The sequence below is a fragment of the Sciurus vulgaris genome (assembly GCF_902686455.1).
Source record: "Sciurus vulgaris genome assembly, chromosome: 1".
Classification (NCBI taxonomy): Eukaryota; Metazoa; Chordata; class Mammalia; order Rodentia; family Sciuridae; genus Sciurus; species Sciurus vulgaris.
In genome coordinates this window covers 73,034,916-73,052,259 of record NC_136461.1, presented here as the reverse complement: position 1 = coordinate 73,052,259, position 17,344 = coordinate 73,034,916, and the positions used below count along the sequence as shown (strand labels likewise).

At 41.0% G+C, this 17,344-nt stretch overlaps 2 protein-coding genes across 3 annotated transcripts in view; both read left to right on the top strand.

The window, feature by feature from the left end:
• Positions 1-17,344, top strand: part of ZNHIT6 (zinc finger HIT-type containing 6) — a 116,381-nt gene that overhangs the window by 83,319 nt on the left and 15,718 nt on the right. The gene's annotated exons all lie outside the window — the stretch shown is intronic.
• Positions 6,918-7,543, top strand: LOC306661234 (uncharacterized protein C11orf98-like). Its single transcript, XM_079140086.1, has one exon. The coding sequence runs from the start codon at positions 6,946-6,948 to the stop codon at positions 7,306-7,308; it is 363 nt and encodes a 120-aa protein (XP_078996212.1). The 5' UTR covers positions 6,918-6,945; the 3' UTR covers positions 7,309-7,543.

The following is a 17,344-nucleotide window of genomic DNA, read 5'->3' as shown; positions in this document are numbered from 1 at the left end:
CCAAGTCACTTTCTATACTCAGTCTTTTGGCATCCCTCAGGAAGCACATTGTCTTCCACAAACATCAAGGTTAGATAGACCTGGAAGAACCCATGTTGCACTTCTGGACTGGGCAAGGGACCAAACTAGATTCTCTTGAACTCAGGAACTACACTGACCCTTTTCACACAGTCTCTAGCTAGAAATAGTCAGTATCCTATGCATATACCTGTCCAAGCCTACACTATAGGTAGATCTTGAAGGAAGCACAAGCCCCAAAATATGAGTAGTTTTTGACTTTGAACTCATTTTCTTTAGGTTCTCCACATTTTTATACGGAATTGTTTACTTGGCCTGAAAGGCATCTCAAGCTTAACATGCCCAAAATAGAGCACCTGTATCATGTTCCCACACTACTCCCACCCAAGTATTACTCTTCTGACTCTTCTCTATCTTGGAAAAGGGTACCACTCTTCACCCAGTTGCTCAATTTAAAAAAAAAAAAAGAACTCTAGAAATCAACCTTGATCCTTTCTTCTCTTTCCTTCATCGTTTATATCTACTTCAAATACATTGTTTTCTACTTTCAAAATATATCTGAAAACATCTACTTACCTCTAGTCATCCTAGTTCAGGCTGCTGTTAAGTCTTGCCTGAACAGTTGAAATCACCAGACTCCCTGATTCTATTGTTGCTCCCACTACACTCTATTACTAACAAGTAGCCAGAGTGACAGAGCACATCACTCTTGCTCCTAAAACCCTCCACTGACTTCTAATGCTCTCAAAAAGAAAAAGAAAAAAAAAAATGCCTCTTGCCCACCTGTCAGACCTCATCTCTTCCTCAAAAATGATAAGTAATTTCTGACCTAGGGCCTTAGTACTTTGTAGATCTTTACTTGGAATGCTTTTGCTTCTTATCATTGATTCACTTCTTAGTTGAAAGCCTATTACAATATCTGTATTAAGTAACCCTTTTATTTCCCTCACAGAACTTCTTATAATGTAAAAGTATCTCCAGTATTAATTTGTTCACTTGTTTATTATTTGTCATCTTTATTCAGTACTCAAGCTCAGTGAAGACAAGGATTTTGTCTGTTTTGTTCATCACTGGATCTCTCGTATTTTTTTTTAATTAAATAAACATATGAAATAAAAAACAAATGATAGAGCACCCAGGTCTGTCCAACTCAAGGAACATTTCAGGGAATCTACAATGTACCATTCACATGCCAGGTGCTCTATATTTGAAGATTAAACAAGATCTCTTTCTTGCATTTAATTCTGAAAGTAGTTCAACTTTTTTCTATAAACATTACCTTTCTTACATTCTGTGTTGTTTTTTATTTCCTGACCCCTGTAACATCTTATTTCTCATTTCATTGCCCTACCAGCCCTTCCTTCTATATTCTAAAAAAATTTCTTCATATTTTATCTTCCAATTCTGTAATTCTCTCTTCATCTGTCTCTACTTTTACTCATTCACTGTTTCTAATATATATATATATATATCCTTAATATATAATAATTGTTTTATATTTTATATAAGTACTATTTGGTTTCTTCTCAATTTTGCCTGGTCCTTTTAGATTTAATTTGTTCTTTTTTAACTGTTATGTATAAGGTCTAATTCTGTTCATTGTGGTTTCTACTGGTTTTCACTCATGGTAGCTTGTTTCCTAGCGTAGTTTGTAACTTGGAATTATGATCTCATATTTTGTGGTGCTTTATTAGACTCCTATGAGTCCTGAGTGGCTATCTTTCCAGAGAAGAGCTGCTGCTTCCAAGTTCCCTAAACCTGTGTGAAGAGTTCTGTGATTTTAACATCTTATGAGACGAGGCCAAAACATACAAGTTTCCTTATTTTCCTTCATTGCAGATAGGAATTTGTACTGAGTACTTTCATATAGTGCTTACTATGGACCAGCCACTGTGGTACTTCATAGTCACTGTGTTAAGTATGTCACATGTGTGACCACCCAGCCTTTTAACAAAGTGCAAAATTGGTATTCCTCTTATCATCCTGATTTTACAATTAAGGCACAGAAAATTTGAATAAATTTTCACAGGGTCGTTTAGAAAGTAATTGACAGTATCTGGATACAAAGTCAAGCAGTTTGAACCCTGCTTTTTTAGCTATTCTCTTTTTGGTTTGAGGGAATTAATCCAGGAGTACTTTGCCACTGAGCTACATCCCCAGCCCTTTTTATTTTTTTATTGAGACAAGAGTCTCACTAAGTTACTTAGGGTTAAGTAGTTACCAAGTTGCTAAGGTGGCCTCAAACTTGTGATCCTCCTGCCTCAGCCTCGCGAGTTGCTGAGATCACATGTGTGCACCATTGCACCTGTTCTTTTGTTTTTGTTTTGTTTTGTTTTTTAGCTATTCTCTTATATTATGCTTGAACAGGGATTTGGGGAGGATATACCATCCATACATTGAAAAAATAAAGACTGCCTCCTAGATTGTTACATAGATTGTTGTGAGATACTGTGAGGAAAAGCAGATAGCAGTGTCTCCCACATGGTAGGCACTCAATAAATGCCAGCTTTCTTTTGTCTTTAATCTTGCACCACCAATTTACCCATAAATTCCTTAGGGATGAATACATGCAACACATGAAGGCAGACCTCACCCCCATAGAACCTAGTATAATTAGTGATTGATCTTTTGACTGATTCATTTATTGAATTAATATTTAGAGAATGGCTTTGGTACTAGGTTTGTATTGCAGTATAACTCTCAAAGCACTTTCACTTGTATCAACTCAGTCTGTCAGTACATCAATCCTTAGAGGGAGATAAAGCAGGTGTTTGGCTTAAGTGATTAGTGTGAATTCTGCTGAGATAGATCAGTAAAATTGATCAGTGCTGAGAACTGTTGCAACTGGATGAGGAAGAACCCAAGAAGACTCCCAACAGTGGGGCTCTGGGGAGACTTAGAAATGATATGGTGGAAGGAGTTTCTGACAATATCTTTAATTCCAACCCTGTCATCAGCCATCTGAGAGGACTTGGGCCATGTGTTCATTTCTCTGAGTGTTAATTACCTCATCATTCAGCCATCACAGTGCTTGGACATGGGTTTCTTCTCACATGCTGTCCATCCCATTTTATCATCAGTGTTCCCTAGTAGAAAGAGATCTCCAGATCTAAGCTACCAAAAGAGGAAGCAAGCAGGAAACAATGAGAAGGCCTAGCCAGAGAGATGATCCTGCCCTTTCATGACACATTCATTCAATGAGCAGGATGTGCTTATGTGTGATTATGAAGTGTTTTAAGTCAAGCAGGAAAAAAAGGAAAAAAAAAAAAAAAAAAAAGGGGCTTCCCCGGCATGCAACCTATTCTTTTCATTTGTTCAATTCATATTGTTATGCTTCAGACATAAGCACAGTTTTCCAGTGGAGTATGGCTTCTTAGTCCATGGAAGTTTTGCTGAAGCAGACCCTTTTCAGAGATAGCTCAAAAGTAAACTTTAGCCTTGGCTGTGCCTAAAATGCCACAATTTCTAGATGATTGAGAGATCCAGATCAGCTAGGTGAGGACGAACCAGAGAAGTCTCCAACTGTGGAGCTCTGGGAAAAGGGTGTGTATGGGTGAAGTTTTACATCAGTGAGGAGCTGCAGGTAGTTTGTGAATGTAGCTTTGAGAAGCTTCATGTATTTCTTGGCTCATACCTGGGGGAAGCTTGCTTTTCCTCCTCTCCATAACTTCCTTTTCCTTCTACCTTGCCCAGGGTCTGTTTCAGCAAAACTTCCATGGACCAAAAAATGCACAGACCACTAGAAAATTGACTTTTGTCTGAAACGTACCAATGTGGGGTTAGATTTGGTCCAAGGAACAATTAGAGCAGTGAATATATCCAAAACTTATAGAAACAAAACGTGCTTACCCACAATGACAGAGAGGTGTCTAGAACAAAACATGCTTACCCACAATGACAAAGGGGTATGTGGTTCTTTCTATTAAAACTTTTAGATCCTGTTTTCAAGTAGAGTCTTTGGGACCAACAGGAAGAGGCTCTAAATGCACATCCCAATGCAGAACCCACTACCAGCTGTAGCTCATCTCACTTCTGAAGTATCTCCTCACCCAAATATGAAAATGACCTAATTGTGTACAGACAACGGCAGTTGTACAGGGAAAATAATACAGTAATGCAAATATTCAAACCAAGTTGGAAAAGCAAAGCAAGAAGGAGCCAGAAAACATTAGATCATTCAAATTGCAACCTGGCCAAGACACCATCTGGGCATGCATTCTCTGTCCAACTTTTGTTCACATACCATCCCTAGTGCTTCTTTGCATTTATAGAATAATGGGTGGGTATTTGCACAAAACCCTTTGTGTGGCTGCATCCTAAGGAACAAGGTTTCTCACATTGTCCCTTCAGAAGGGCAGGGACTTCCCCAGTGGAATGCTTTAATAGACTTCCAGGTCAAATAGGGCCCTTCACTCTCTGAAGGGATGGGTGGAGGAGTGATGTACCTTTGGCCAGCGTATATATTTTAATTGTGTGACCAGGGCAGGCTGTGCTCATGTTCCTTCCTCACTGGGTCATTTCCACTTTGGTTCTGAAAACAAAAAAAACAGTTGATTAAACAAAGAGCCTTCCTGACTGAACCTTGGATTCCCTTCTTTTGAGTTTGAACAAGGAAGGGGGAGGGGTGTTTCCATTCTTCTCCCATTCCTTATCCTAAAGCTGAATAGAGTCTGTCTGAGTCTGGGAACTCTGGTCTCTCCTGATATTGTCTTAATTGTATTTATCCATTGAGCAGCCCCTACTCCTTTCTATGGGGAAATCATTCCTGTACAGGCTCTTGGGTAAGAAGCTCCAAGTGGAATCCAAGCTCTGCCACTGTAGAATATTGGACAGGAGGGTGACCTCTTAAAGCTTTGGATCTCTGTTGTGTTAAGTGAGAGCAATAACGCTATTGGCCTTCTGAGTTTGTGAGGAGGCTGGGAGCATCTCAGAGTATCCAGCACCTAGTAAGGACTCCAGAAATGGTAAGTTTTCTTATTATCACCTGTTGGCTGTCCTTCAGCCTCCCACCCTTTACCCCAGAGGCTACTGGAGAGCTCAGCAGAAATTCAGTGAGGAAGCAGCCAAAGACCATTTCTGGTGATATGTTTCACTGGGTAAAGGACTATGAAAAATGGTGAAGGACATTTACTCTGTGAAATCCCTCCTCACCTTCAGCTAGTGAGTGCTGGCTCTTAGGCTGTAGTGTCAGGAGCAAATCACCACAGGATCCCAAAGCTTAGTGTGGCTTGAGAATTTCCTCATTTCATTTTGTCTCCGTTTGTGAAAGCATGTGAAGCCTTAAAAAAAAAAAAAAAAAAAAAGCCTGAGGCTGGGGAGAGAAGGGAGAATCGGAAGACAAGCCTGCCTTTCCTGCACCATTGGGGGCAGTGGATGCCTCTCCCCCAGCCCTACCCATTCCCTGGAGCTGCACCCAGAGACTGCTTGGGAAGGAATAGTAACAGGTTAAGATAAGTGATCCTGGGTGCATATGAGTTCCACAGTGCCCTGGTAAAAACGAGCAGCTCAGTGGAGTAGAATAAAACAAAACTCAGAAGAAAAGTCCTGGATTCAAATCTGCCCTTCCTAGCCTGTGGTCTTGGGCAAGTTACTAAACTTCCTGAAGCGGCAGGTTTTCATTTGTAAAAGGTGGCTGATAGCAATAGGACTTTGGGGAGGGTAAAATGGGACGCGCAGAAAAATCGCACACTGACGGCAGGGATGGACGTTACCAAGTCCCTGCGCTGGAGCGGCCTGGCCAGGAGGGGCAACCCCCACCCCCGGCAGCTACGTGCAGTCCTACAGGACCTGTCGTGCCAGGCCTCCCGCCGGGGCCTGACCTGGCTTCATCGGGAGCCTCTCGGGTTCCACAAGGCCAGGGGCACGTCCCCAGGGTATCAGCATGCGTCAAGCGCCAGTGCCGAAAGCTCCCAAACCTGGCGCTCCACGCTAGCACTTGGGGCAGCGGTCATTGTCTTGCAGGAGGCCCGCGTCGGTCTGGCGGCTTGTTGGTCACTGCATAGGGGCCCTGCTTAATTACAAGCTTTGCAACTCAGTTTCCGACGTTCTACAACTATTGCCTTTTAAATAGAGAAGAAAAGACTTAAAGAAAAAGAACTCAAGTTTATGTCTATGTGTTGCCATGGGATTCCATTCAAATGCATACAGATGCAGTTTCTTTTTATTTAAAACAAACAACAACAAGAAAAACCAACAAATCTTTCAAGCTGGTGGACAAAGATTACACTATGTTTGTGTTGCAGTGTTGCTATGGTAGTGCATATGGTTTTATTTGGTGGAAATCTGCAGAGAAATTGAAGGAAGTCATGTATGCATGACAAACATGAAGTTTCAGTAATCAGACCTCCCAACAGAGATTGGAATTAAGATGACTCTTGACAATAACTTAAAATTTAAAGCATAAATGCATGGGTGCCAGTTATCCTAGCTGAGTGTGCCTGGACCCTAATCAAGAAAATAGGGGTATTAGACTTGAATATTCAAGGGTTAAATCCACTTCTGCCACTTATTACCTGTGAGACCTTGGGAAAGTTATTGGGCTGTGGGTGACCTTTGCTTTCCTCAGCTCTGAAACATAAAAAAACAACCCCTACTGTGCATCACTGTTGTTGAGAATAGAAACAAGATGATAGGTCTTGAGTACTCTGCTAGTAAGTGCTCAATAAATGGTAAGTGGTGGCAGCAGTCCCAGCTTTGCTCCAAGGATTGGGGCTCCTTCATCAAATGGTCTAAAAATGCTTAGAAATGTGCTCTGTCCTGACCAGAGGAAAAAACTCCATGAAGATTGTGCTGCAGTTTGGGCCTGGTGGCTTGAAGCACTTTGGGGATGCTAAAGATCTTCAGTGCTGATCAAACTTGGTTATGTGGACAGTTGTCATCAAACTGGATGATCGAGTGAGAACCGCGGCGGAGCGAGGGGAGGCACGCATGGGGGGTCCAGGGGGGAAGATCAACCGGCCCCGAACGGAGCTGAAGAAGAAGCTGTTCAAGCGCCGGCGGGTGTTGAACCGGGGGAAGCGACTGAAGCATCAGGTGGTCGGGGCTGTGATAGACGAAGGGCTGATCACGCGGCATCACCTCAAGAAGCGCGCATCCAGTGCACGTGCCAATATTACTCTGTCAGGGAAGAAACGCAGAAAACTCCTGCAGCAGATTCGGCTTGCTCAGAAAGAGAAGGCAGCAATGGAAGTGGAAGTCCCTTCAAAACCAGCCAGGACTAGTGAACCACAGCCCAAACAACAAAAGAAGATAAACCCCCCCCCCCCAGGATGTAGACATGGAGAATCTTGAGGATGTGAGCTAAAGTTCTTACCTCTTCCGCCAGATTTTCAACTGGAGCCAGCAGGATTTGGTGGTTGTTTCAGAGGATTTTGAAGAAAGCATTACCTGCTTTCACTCATCCCAGTTCCTCTTGCACGATGGCTTACTGACTTCCCCTGGAGGGATATGTTGAGAGGGAAGAGGGTAGAAAAGAAGGATTCTAGAGGGCCCAACTTCCGTTTATAATAAATCCCTAGAGCTTTGACTGACGTGTGTGATAAAGTATGGGAATGGCAGATGGGCCATGAAAAGGTCTATGGGTGTGGGTGGAGACAGTCTAGAAACACAGACTCGTTTGAGCAAAAATAATGAGAAGCTAGTCTCTGGTGACCTGGTCTCTGTTTCTCTCCAACTTTCCATTTCTGACAATAATAGAGGTTATTGTAGGAATGACACGCGGTAAGAATCCTAATCCTGCCTTGACCCCTGTGTGACCAGGATGGGCAAGTCACTTTACTTCATGTTCATCTTGCTTCTTTTGCTGGATTATGTTTTTAATAAAGTAAATACCTATATATATATTAAAAAAAAAAAAAAAAAAAAAAAAAACTGGATGATCACAGAAAAGTATAGACTCTCAACTGCCAAGGTAACTGAAAGGTTGTCCGCTCTAAACAATGGGGGTGCCAAGTCACGGAGACCATGTTGTATTGCAATTTGGTGACATTTGCTAGGTGCAGCACTGTTGCCTTTTAATATCTGACTTTGATTTTCCTACTCCACACAGTGCCAGTAGTGGCCCTAGCACCTTTGGGGGAAAGAAGACCCATCTCCAAAGTGCTTACACCTGTTACCTACTCTGAATAAACACTTTTGCAGGACTAGATGATTATTATAATTGTAACGTTCTTAAGTCTTCATTTTCAAGTTTACTCATGTATATCAATGAGCTCTGGCAGGGAAATCCTCTGCACACACTTTTGTATGACTGGCTTTGGAAATATTCAGAGACCTGTTTGGAATGCTGTCTGCCTCCATTGTACACACACTGGAAGTAGGCAAAGCACACTTTGAAAGCTTGTGTTAACTTCATTCAAGTTACTGAATTGAATCAGAGGTAGCTGGGCCTCTGCTGATCTGGAAAATAAAGATGCTGGACTAGGTGTCTTGTGAGATCCTTCTAGACCCAACTGGCTATAACTGTGTGTCATTCATCTATCTTGAACAGAAACAGGAAGTCTCTTCCATTATTCTAAATTGCTGAGGTTCTAACCTACATTAGGAAACAATGAAAAAAAAAGCCTATTCTCCTTCACCCTAGTGTTCTAGTTTATTTTAACCCCTTGAAGGAGCCTCCAAAATAAGCATCTAAAATATACCAGCTCACCCTTGCTTTTGCTGGGCCAGTACTTCTTCCTTGCCCCAGCCTGGAGACTCCATGGGTGGACAAACTGTTCCTCACATCATGAGGGCAGATGTAGTGCTGATTGAATGGACATCTGTCTATCTTCTCCTTTTGCATTGCCTTTATTGTGACTCAAGTGTTCCTTTAAAAATTAATAAACACTAAAAAGGTGGGGTGGGGAGACCTAAGCAATTTTGTATTTTGTATACAAGTCACATAAATGTGTCCTCATTCTGTCCATATTGCAAATGAAATCTTTTTTCCCTTGGCAAAATGTTCCAAGTGTGTGTTTAAATGGAAAACATACTGTGGAAATCTCTTAAGTACAAAATACACATAATGTATTTTTTTTTTAATTTTTTAGTTGTAAATGGACGTAACACCTTTATTTTATTTATTTATTTTTATGTGGTGCTCAGGATCAAATCCTGTGCCTCACATGTGCTAGACAAATGCTGTGCCACTGAGCTACAACCCCAGACCACATAAGTACTCTTTATATATAAGTGATATACATTTATATTATTACTAAAATGCTAAACTTAAAGCATCTGCCACAAATGGCTAATGGTCATGTCATTTATTCAATGGATAGTGCTGCTCACATTTAGGACATTAGCAGGTTTAGCTGGTAAATGATATTAACCGTGTGTCTAATGACTGATTACTAGTGACTTTTAAAATTCATAACTCTTCCTTTTTTCTCTCCACCCCCACCCTCAACTTTTGATACTGGATTATACACTGTTGGAGGAGTGGGAATGGAAGTCAGCTCACGTTGACTCTGCTCCCAGCTCTGCCCTCATTAACCAGCTGTTTGACCTAGGGCAATCCTTTTGCCCTTTCTGGACCTAAGTTTCCTCATCTGAAAAACAAAGGATCAGCCTTGAGCCATCTCTAGAATGCCTTGTGGACTAGCTGTGAAGGATTCTGCCATCCCAGAGCCTGAAGAGGTTATCTACTGCCAGCTACTGTTGACTCTTGGAACTTCTATTCATAAGAGACTGATCCTCAGACCCTCTCAGCTCTGAAATTCTCAGTGCTTGTATTTTATACTGTTCCTCCAGAAATCCAGACAAGCTTTGACTCAGACTTAGGTTCAAACCCCAGAGTCGGGAAGAAGCTCCTCCCATGTAAAGACTAATTCAAGAAATCTAGCTTTCCCAGGGTAGCTAGATCATACCTCCTGTGTGTTTACTCTGTTACCTGATGTTTATTTTCTATTCAATCATCTGGAGCTAATATTTCATTTATTTGTGCTCCTCAAATTTCAGCCAGCTGAACTTATGTGCCCCTGTGAAAGCCTTCTCTGTGGATATTTCTCATCTCTGTTCTCTTTTTGGAGAAGTTTCTAGGAGGGAATGTGATATAATTGCATGCAAACAGCTGTACAAAGGGGTAGGAAGATATATTGGAGTATCCCTCACAGTTCCTGGGCCAGAGACTGTAGTCCCTAATGACTTGGACTAAGAGCTGACTCTGGTTTTGGCAAACTCTCTCTAACCCTTACTTGTGGTGAAAGTATGTGGTCTCTGTGTACACCCTTTCTTCTTGCCTGTAATGGGTATAAAACACCTTTCAATTGATATAGATTGAAAAGTCACTAAAAAGCAGTACAAGTAAAATGTCTTATGCAGTACTCTACTGCTCATCAAAGAGAATCATTATAAAGCAACTGCATATGGAAAGTTCTTTGACTTGGATTGATGTATCCTTTCAACTTGCCCCCACAAACTCTTTACTGTTCTTTTGCTATACTTATTCTTTCTTCCTTTACTCTCCTTCCACATCCTAAATGAAAGCCAGGAGATGATTTTTTTTTTTTCCTGCTAGAATAACTGAATGAAATCATGACCAGTTTGAAGAGATATCTAGAGGCCATTGTAATTATTTGTTACAGGTAAATAGAAAAGAGGTCTTTGGGGTCTATATGACAAGGTCTTCAAGAGAAGACCATGTGGGGAATATGAATTCCATGAACCAAAGCAAGAATAGTATTATTCTGATAAGACAGGGCACATCTTTTGCCTTTCCCTCTTCTGCTGGACCCAGTGTAGGCCACATGTGGTGCTTGGGAAAGGCCTTTCTGGAAGGGCAAACCACAAGAATGCAGCCCTGCATGCTGCCTGCTGAGCCAATTGGAGCAGCAATGATTGGCCCCCACATGAATGTACAGATTGGATCTTCTGCATAACAGTTCATCTCTGGAAATAGATGCTCCTATCTTTGCCACACAAGGCATGGGGATGAGGCTAGGGACTAACATAAAAGTTCAGAATTTCAAATTCATAAATGGACAACCCAAGCTGGACTGTGCCTCCCAACCCCCTGTTGGTACCTTGTTCCTGACTCATGTGTCTTGACTCCTTTTCCAAACTATTTTGCCCTGAACCTTAGGGCCCAAGAAAGCAAACACAGATGGAATACATTAGCCACATCTCTTTTCTAGGGCCTTTTGCTGATATTAGTTAAAGCTGCTTTGCTTTTTGTTTGGAAGTAGTTTTAACTCTAACATTTGCAAAGGGAATGCTTTGTCATGATTCCTCATGTTTGCGGAATTCGAGACCTAAGTTTTTGGCTGAGTGGATGAGGTCTCAAAAAGCATGCTTTGTTGAGTCTTGGCTGCAAAGATGCTGATAGGAAAGGAAGGCTGCTGCTCCTTTCTCCCTCCTCACTCTGACAAAACTTTTTACACAGAGCTGCTGGTCTTCATCATTGAATACATCTGGGGATAAATTTTGGCTATATGTGGAAACTTTAAGGCATTTGCAAAGGCATTTAAAGAAATTCAAGGACTGTGAGAGCGAGGCTGAGAGAATGGACATAAAACATGAGAGCCTTCAAGCCCATAGGGATGGGCTCATCCACAGCAGCAAGGGCCTTTACTTATTCAAAGACTAAAAGTGTCAACTGAGATTCAGTGACATGCAAAATGTACCAGACACATGAGTGTAGGCAGCACGGTTCTTTTGATAAAAACTACATAAACAGGCAAAACTGATCTGGTCTGTTAAGAAGGCAGGAAAGTAATTGTGTTGAAGGGGCAAGAGGTACCTGAAGAGGAGTATGAAAAGGACTTTTGGGGAACTGGGAATGCTGGGAATATTTGTTGTTGGGGTTTTTGTTTTGTTTTGTTTTGTTTTGTTTTTAAATCAGGGTATTGGTTACACAGGTGCGTTCATTTTGTGAGGATTTATCCAACTGTACACTTACAGTATATTATATTGGATATTTCGATATGCATATTATATATTTTTCAATGAAAGTTATTCACTGAGAGACAGTTCTATGTATACTGACAGGCATTGTCTCCAATGTAGATAAATGGGAAACAGATCAGTGTGTATAATATGCTATTTCTTGTGTAAGAAATATATGTAGGTATATAACTGTGTGCATAGAACACCTTTGGAAAGATGCTAGCAAGAGTGGTTGCCCCCAGGGTGCCTGGACACAGAGGTAGGAAGAGAACTTGCTTTTTACTCTATGTCTTTTTGTGTCTTTTGGATTTGGCATCATTTGCTCAAATATTTTATTCAATAAAATTCATCATTAGAAGTTAGTTACTAAAAAAAATTATGCTAAGTGAAACCAGTCACAAAGTGACAAATACTATCTGATTCCACTTCCTTGAGAGACCCAGAGTGATCAAATTAATAAAGATGCAAAGTAAGATTGTGGTTACCAGGGGTTGGGGTGAGTGGGGAAATGGAGTTATTGTTTAGCTGGCACAGAGCTTCTGTTTAGAAAGATGAAGAAGTACTGCAGGTGGATAGTGGTGATGGCTGCCCAGCATTGTGAATGTACTTAATGCCCCAAACTGTATGCTTAATAAAGGTTAAAATGATAAACTTTATGCTTTGTGTATTTTACCAAAGTAAAATTTAATTATTAGTTAAGGCTAAACAATAATTTAAGATTAATATAAGTTATATATATCATAAAATTATGTCATATATAATTACGTATACACTTATATATAATACATCAGTGATGTACATTTTATATTATATATTTAATGTATATATTCATACATTAATATAAATTATATATCTTATATATGTAATTCTATCTCATAATTTATATGTGTATATAATTATATAATATATATTAAACATATTTAATATAGGCTCTGTCTTATGAGTTGTGTGACATTAGGTTTTTGTTTGTTTTATTTAGTTATACAAGACAGCAGAATGCATTTTGATTCATTGTACAAAAATAGAGTATAACTTTTCATTTCTCTGGTTGTACACGATGTAGGAAGTATTTTAACACTATTTTTTTTTTTTTTTTTTTTTACTTTGGGGGTCAAAACCAGGACCTCAAGCATGCTAAGCAAGTGCTTGACCTCAGAGCCATATCCCCACCCCAGTGTTTTAACCTTCTTGTGTCTCCTTTTCTTTGTTTTCTCATCTCAGATGTCTGATAGTATTATGTAGTTGTTGTAAGAATTAAATGAAATAATACATGTAAAATATTTAGAACAGTCCTTAGAACATAAGTGCATAAGTATTAGTAATTTCTTAAGTAATAGTAATTTCTTAATATTATCAATTATATTAATTTTATAATATGTTATGAAGTACAAAGCAAATTGCAGGATTCTGTGTATAATACCAGCCCATTTATATTTTGTGGATAGAACATTTGTGCTCACATGTGCGTGTGATCACCTAATGTCCTCACTTAGGCATCTGTCATATATTCAGCAAATGCCATCTCTGTTCCAGGCATTGTACCAAGGGCTGGGTGGAGAGTGGTGAACACAGAGTGTCAGGGAAGAGAATGTGATGGTGGTGACACTATTTAAATAGCCAGGTCATGGGAGACCTCTCTGATTAAGCAACAATTCTGAGTAGTATGTAGAAGAATATGGAAAAGGCCAACCATGCAAAGATGAGAAGATTGTACTGTCAAAAGAAGTAGCATGAAAGGCCTCTTGGTGGGTAAAAAGGAGAGTAGCATGAAAAAGTTTGGGAATAAACAGACAATTCTAGGAAGATGGAAAGGGAACTGTTCATCGTGGTTTCTGCTAGGGAATGATACTTGGGAAGGTGTGGGAAGTGGGTTTGGAATAGATAAAATTTTTATTTTTCACCTCTTCCCTTCTTTCCCATCTGAATTACTTATAACAAGCTTGTATTTCTTGTTAGAAATGAAAAACTAGTTGATAAAAATTGAGGAAGTTCAATGATTAACAGTAAGGAATCCAGTAATCTTTCCTTTTTTCAAAAATCACCTTGTCTCAACTCCAGTTTTCATGAAGTGAAAGAATAATGTTAATGTTTTCTGCTCATATATCTGAAAATAGGGCAAACATTACCTTCCCTCAACTCAGCATCATTTTCTTTAATCTAGTAAGAGTTTTTTCCAGTTCCCTTCAATGACTCATGTTTTTTACTAGGACTATTTTATTTATTTATTTACGTACTAGGAATTGAACCCAGGAGTGATTTAACACTGATGTACATCCCCAGACTTTTCTATTTTTTTTTGTTGTTGTTGTTGTTTTTTTGTTTTGAGACAGGGTCTCGCTAAATTCCTTTGTGTCTTGCTAGATTGCTGCAGCTAGCTCAAACTTTTGATCCTCCTGCCTCAGCCTCCTGAATTGCTAGGATTGCAGTTGTGTACCATCATACACAGTCTATTTTTACTATTTTATAAAGACTTTTCAAATTCATGTGAGATATTTCCTTTTTGGTCATTGCAGTGCTAGACACATACAGAGACAGGTGCTTAGTGTTTTCAATGGGATCTAGATGTAGCCAGAGGATGGGGACTGAGACAGGCTAACATCGAAGGAAGAAATAAGCACCATGCCTGCAAGATGCCTTCAGAGCTCCCCAGGAGTGTTTGCTTAACTTTTCAGAGTCTCTCCTCAGCTTCCCAGGTCTTGTCTCACTTGGGGAGGAATAAGGGTTCCTCTTTCAGAATGTTCTGAAAGGCAGAGAAACAGTCTCCTTGTCCACGTGAAGTCCCAGCAGTGGTTAAGTCTGCTCAGACTCAGACCTTTGAATCAAGACAACCAATGACATCTTTTAAATGAGATTTCAAAACTAGCTCTGAGGACAATGCAGAGGGTGTGTGAGTGTGTGTGTGTGTGTGTGTGTGTATGTTTGGTCAGGAAATCTCTTGGCATTTCCAGTTCTCTAAAGTGAGCTGAAGTGAAAAAGAAAAACAGAGCATCTGATCTGTTCTTGACTTACCTCAATGATAATTTCATTACCTACACTCAAGGGGAAGAAATAAGGTGAACACCACCATTTTGGAATCTGACACCGGCTGCTTCATGCCCAGCCCACATTCCAAGTGTCTCTCCTACATCCCCTTTGGTTATTCCCTGAACGTTGGGATAACTTTCCAATCAGAGGAAATACATCAGTTGAATTCTTGACCTCTTTCTAGATGTGCCCCTTCCCTTGTGTTACTCCCCTTCCCAGCCTGGTGCTGCCCTCCCACTGTGTGGTATGTCCTGAGTCCTCCTCACCCAGATGGCTCACACCCAGCAGTGGTAATCTCCTTTCAGGTTGATCCATGCAGTCCCACTCTAGTAAGACTTCCTCTCTCCTCCACCACTTAGTATTTATAAAACATCACTCTTTGTCAACAGAGAGCAATAATATTAATTTAAAAACTAGTATTTGTTAAATATCTATTATGTTTCAGGCAGTAGTCTTATTTTCTAAGGGTTAACTCAATCTTCATCACAATCCTCTGAAGTAGGTATGGTTATTGTTTCCGTGTACAGATGAGGAAACTGAGGCACAGAGCCTAGCTTCCATAGTTTGCCTTTCTGCTGGTGGTCTCTGCTCTCTGAACAAGTCGCCCTTTCTTTTTGCATTTGCTAAAGGGGCAGGGCTCTCAGTAAATGTCACTCCTTGATCTCAATTTCCTCATCTACTTTCACATCCTGAGCAAAAAAATTTATCCCAAGATTCCTCCTGCTGGCTCCATCTGCAAAGCATGTGGGCCAGTGTTTGAATAAGAATGACTAAAGGGGAGGGCGGTTTTATGAACTTCAGACTGTGAACTCAAGGAAGAATGAGTCAGGCCTCCACATTCCTGAAATACTTTCAGGAGGCTCAGTGACCTCAGACAATAAGAACCTAAAGCAGCATGTCCTTGGGAGGCCCCCACAAGGAAGAACTGAGGGCGGCCCTCTGCCCCACTGCACTTCTTCCCGTGCCTGATTCCTGTGGGCATGTGAGGCTGAAGAATATAACCAGGCCTGCTGACAGTGCCTCCTTGCTTTCACCCTGGCTGTTTCCTCCTCCTGGAATGCCTTTCCCTAGGCTCTTGTGAGCTGCCCTTGTGTGGCCTTCTCTGACTGCTCCAGAGGGGAGCAGGGGCTCTGTGATCTACCTCCATAGAGCTTTGAGCACACCTCTCTTACCACCAAATTCTTGGCCCCTAGGGAAAAAAAATGACATGTCTACACACTCTTTAAACCAACTAAGGTTAGCAACAGCTCCAGGAACAGCCTGGTCCTGGATTGCTAGTCCCTTCTCTGACCTCAACCATGCCACAACACTTCCCACACCTAGAGTCCTCTTGAATTAAAATGATTTATTTTATCTACCTCTCTCATACATGGTAACCTCCCCAAATCCAGGGACCTTTAATCCCAGTCATTGCTCTCAGAAGGAGTAGGCCAAAAAGTTCAAGTAAGTTAAAATAATCGTGGGTAAATCTTTCTCCCTGGCTTGTATCTGTCCATTTCTTTTCCCACAAATTTAACCCCAAGGCAGGCCTGAGGTACAGCAATCCACAAAGGGAAAGTATCAGTCAAAAAAGAAAAAGGTACTTTCTGTGTGTGTGTGTGTGTGTGTGTGTGTGTGTGTGTGTGTGTGTGTGTTTGGGGGCAGAGCAAATCAGAGACTGCTATGCAGGTTGAGTTCAGCCCATAGTGAATCATGTCCCACAAGATGAACATTACCTCAGAAGTTCTTCCAAGATCTGTGAACAGGGAAGGAGTAAATGGTTGTCCTTGGGCCTATTTTGTGGATAGAGAACCTAGGAGAGCAGATTCACAGCCCCGTGAATACTCTGATAGCTGTACCAGTTTCCAGAAAGAACAAAAAGGAAAAGGCAGATGAGGAAATAAAACTAACTAGTTTATGGATTATTGGTCCAAGGCCAAGATACAGATTCTCCAGTCTCCTGACCCTAGAGAAACGTGCTTTCAACCATGTGTCTAATATACTCTTAAGGCATTGAAATTGGACACAGCAACCGTGCTGAAAAAAAGACCTCAACCTGGATGTAGGAGATGTGGATTATAGTCTCATCTCCGGCACCGCGGAAGTTGGTGACCTTGGCCATCTCGTGTAACCTGTCACCTCATCTGTATCATGAAGAGGTTGAGCACATGATAAGGTGAGCTCTCATCCCATGACTCCTGCTCACTTCTGCTCTCCTGTCATTCACCCAAACATTTCTCCAATGACCAATGTGAGACTTGCACCAGCCTCTGCTCCCTTAGTAACACAGCTGTCACTCAGTAGTTTCACCCTCCAAGAAAGGAGGCAGAGATGTGTACCAGTACAGGTGGATATGACACACAATCAAGGAAGTAGCACTGGTACTGCCTAGTGAGATTGAAATGTTCGCAGGCTCTGCAAGGGAGGCACTCTTCCCCCATCTCATCTTTACCCCTAT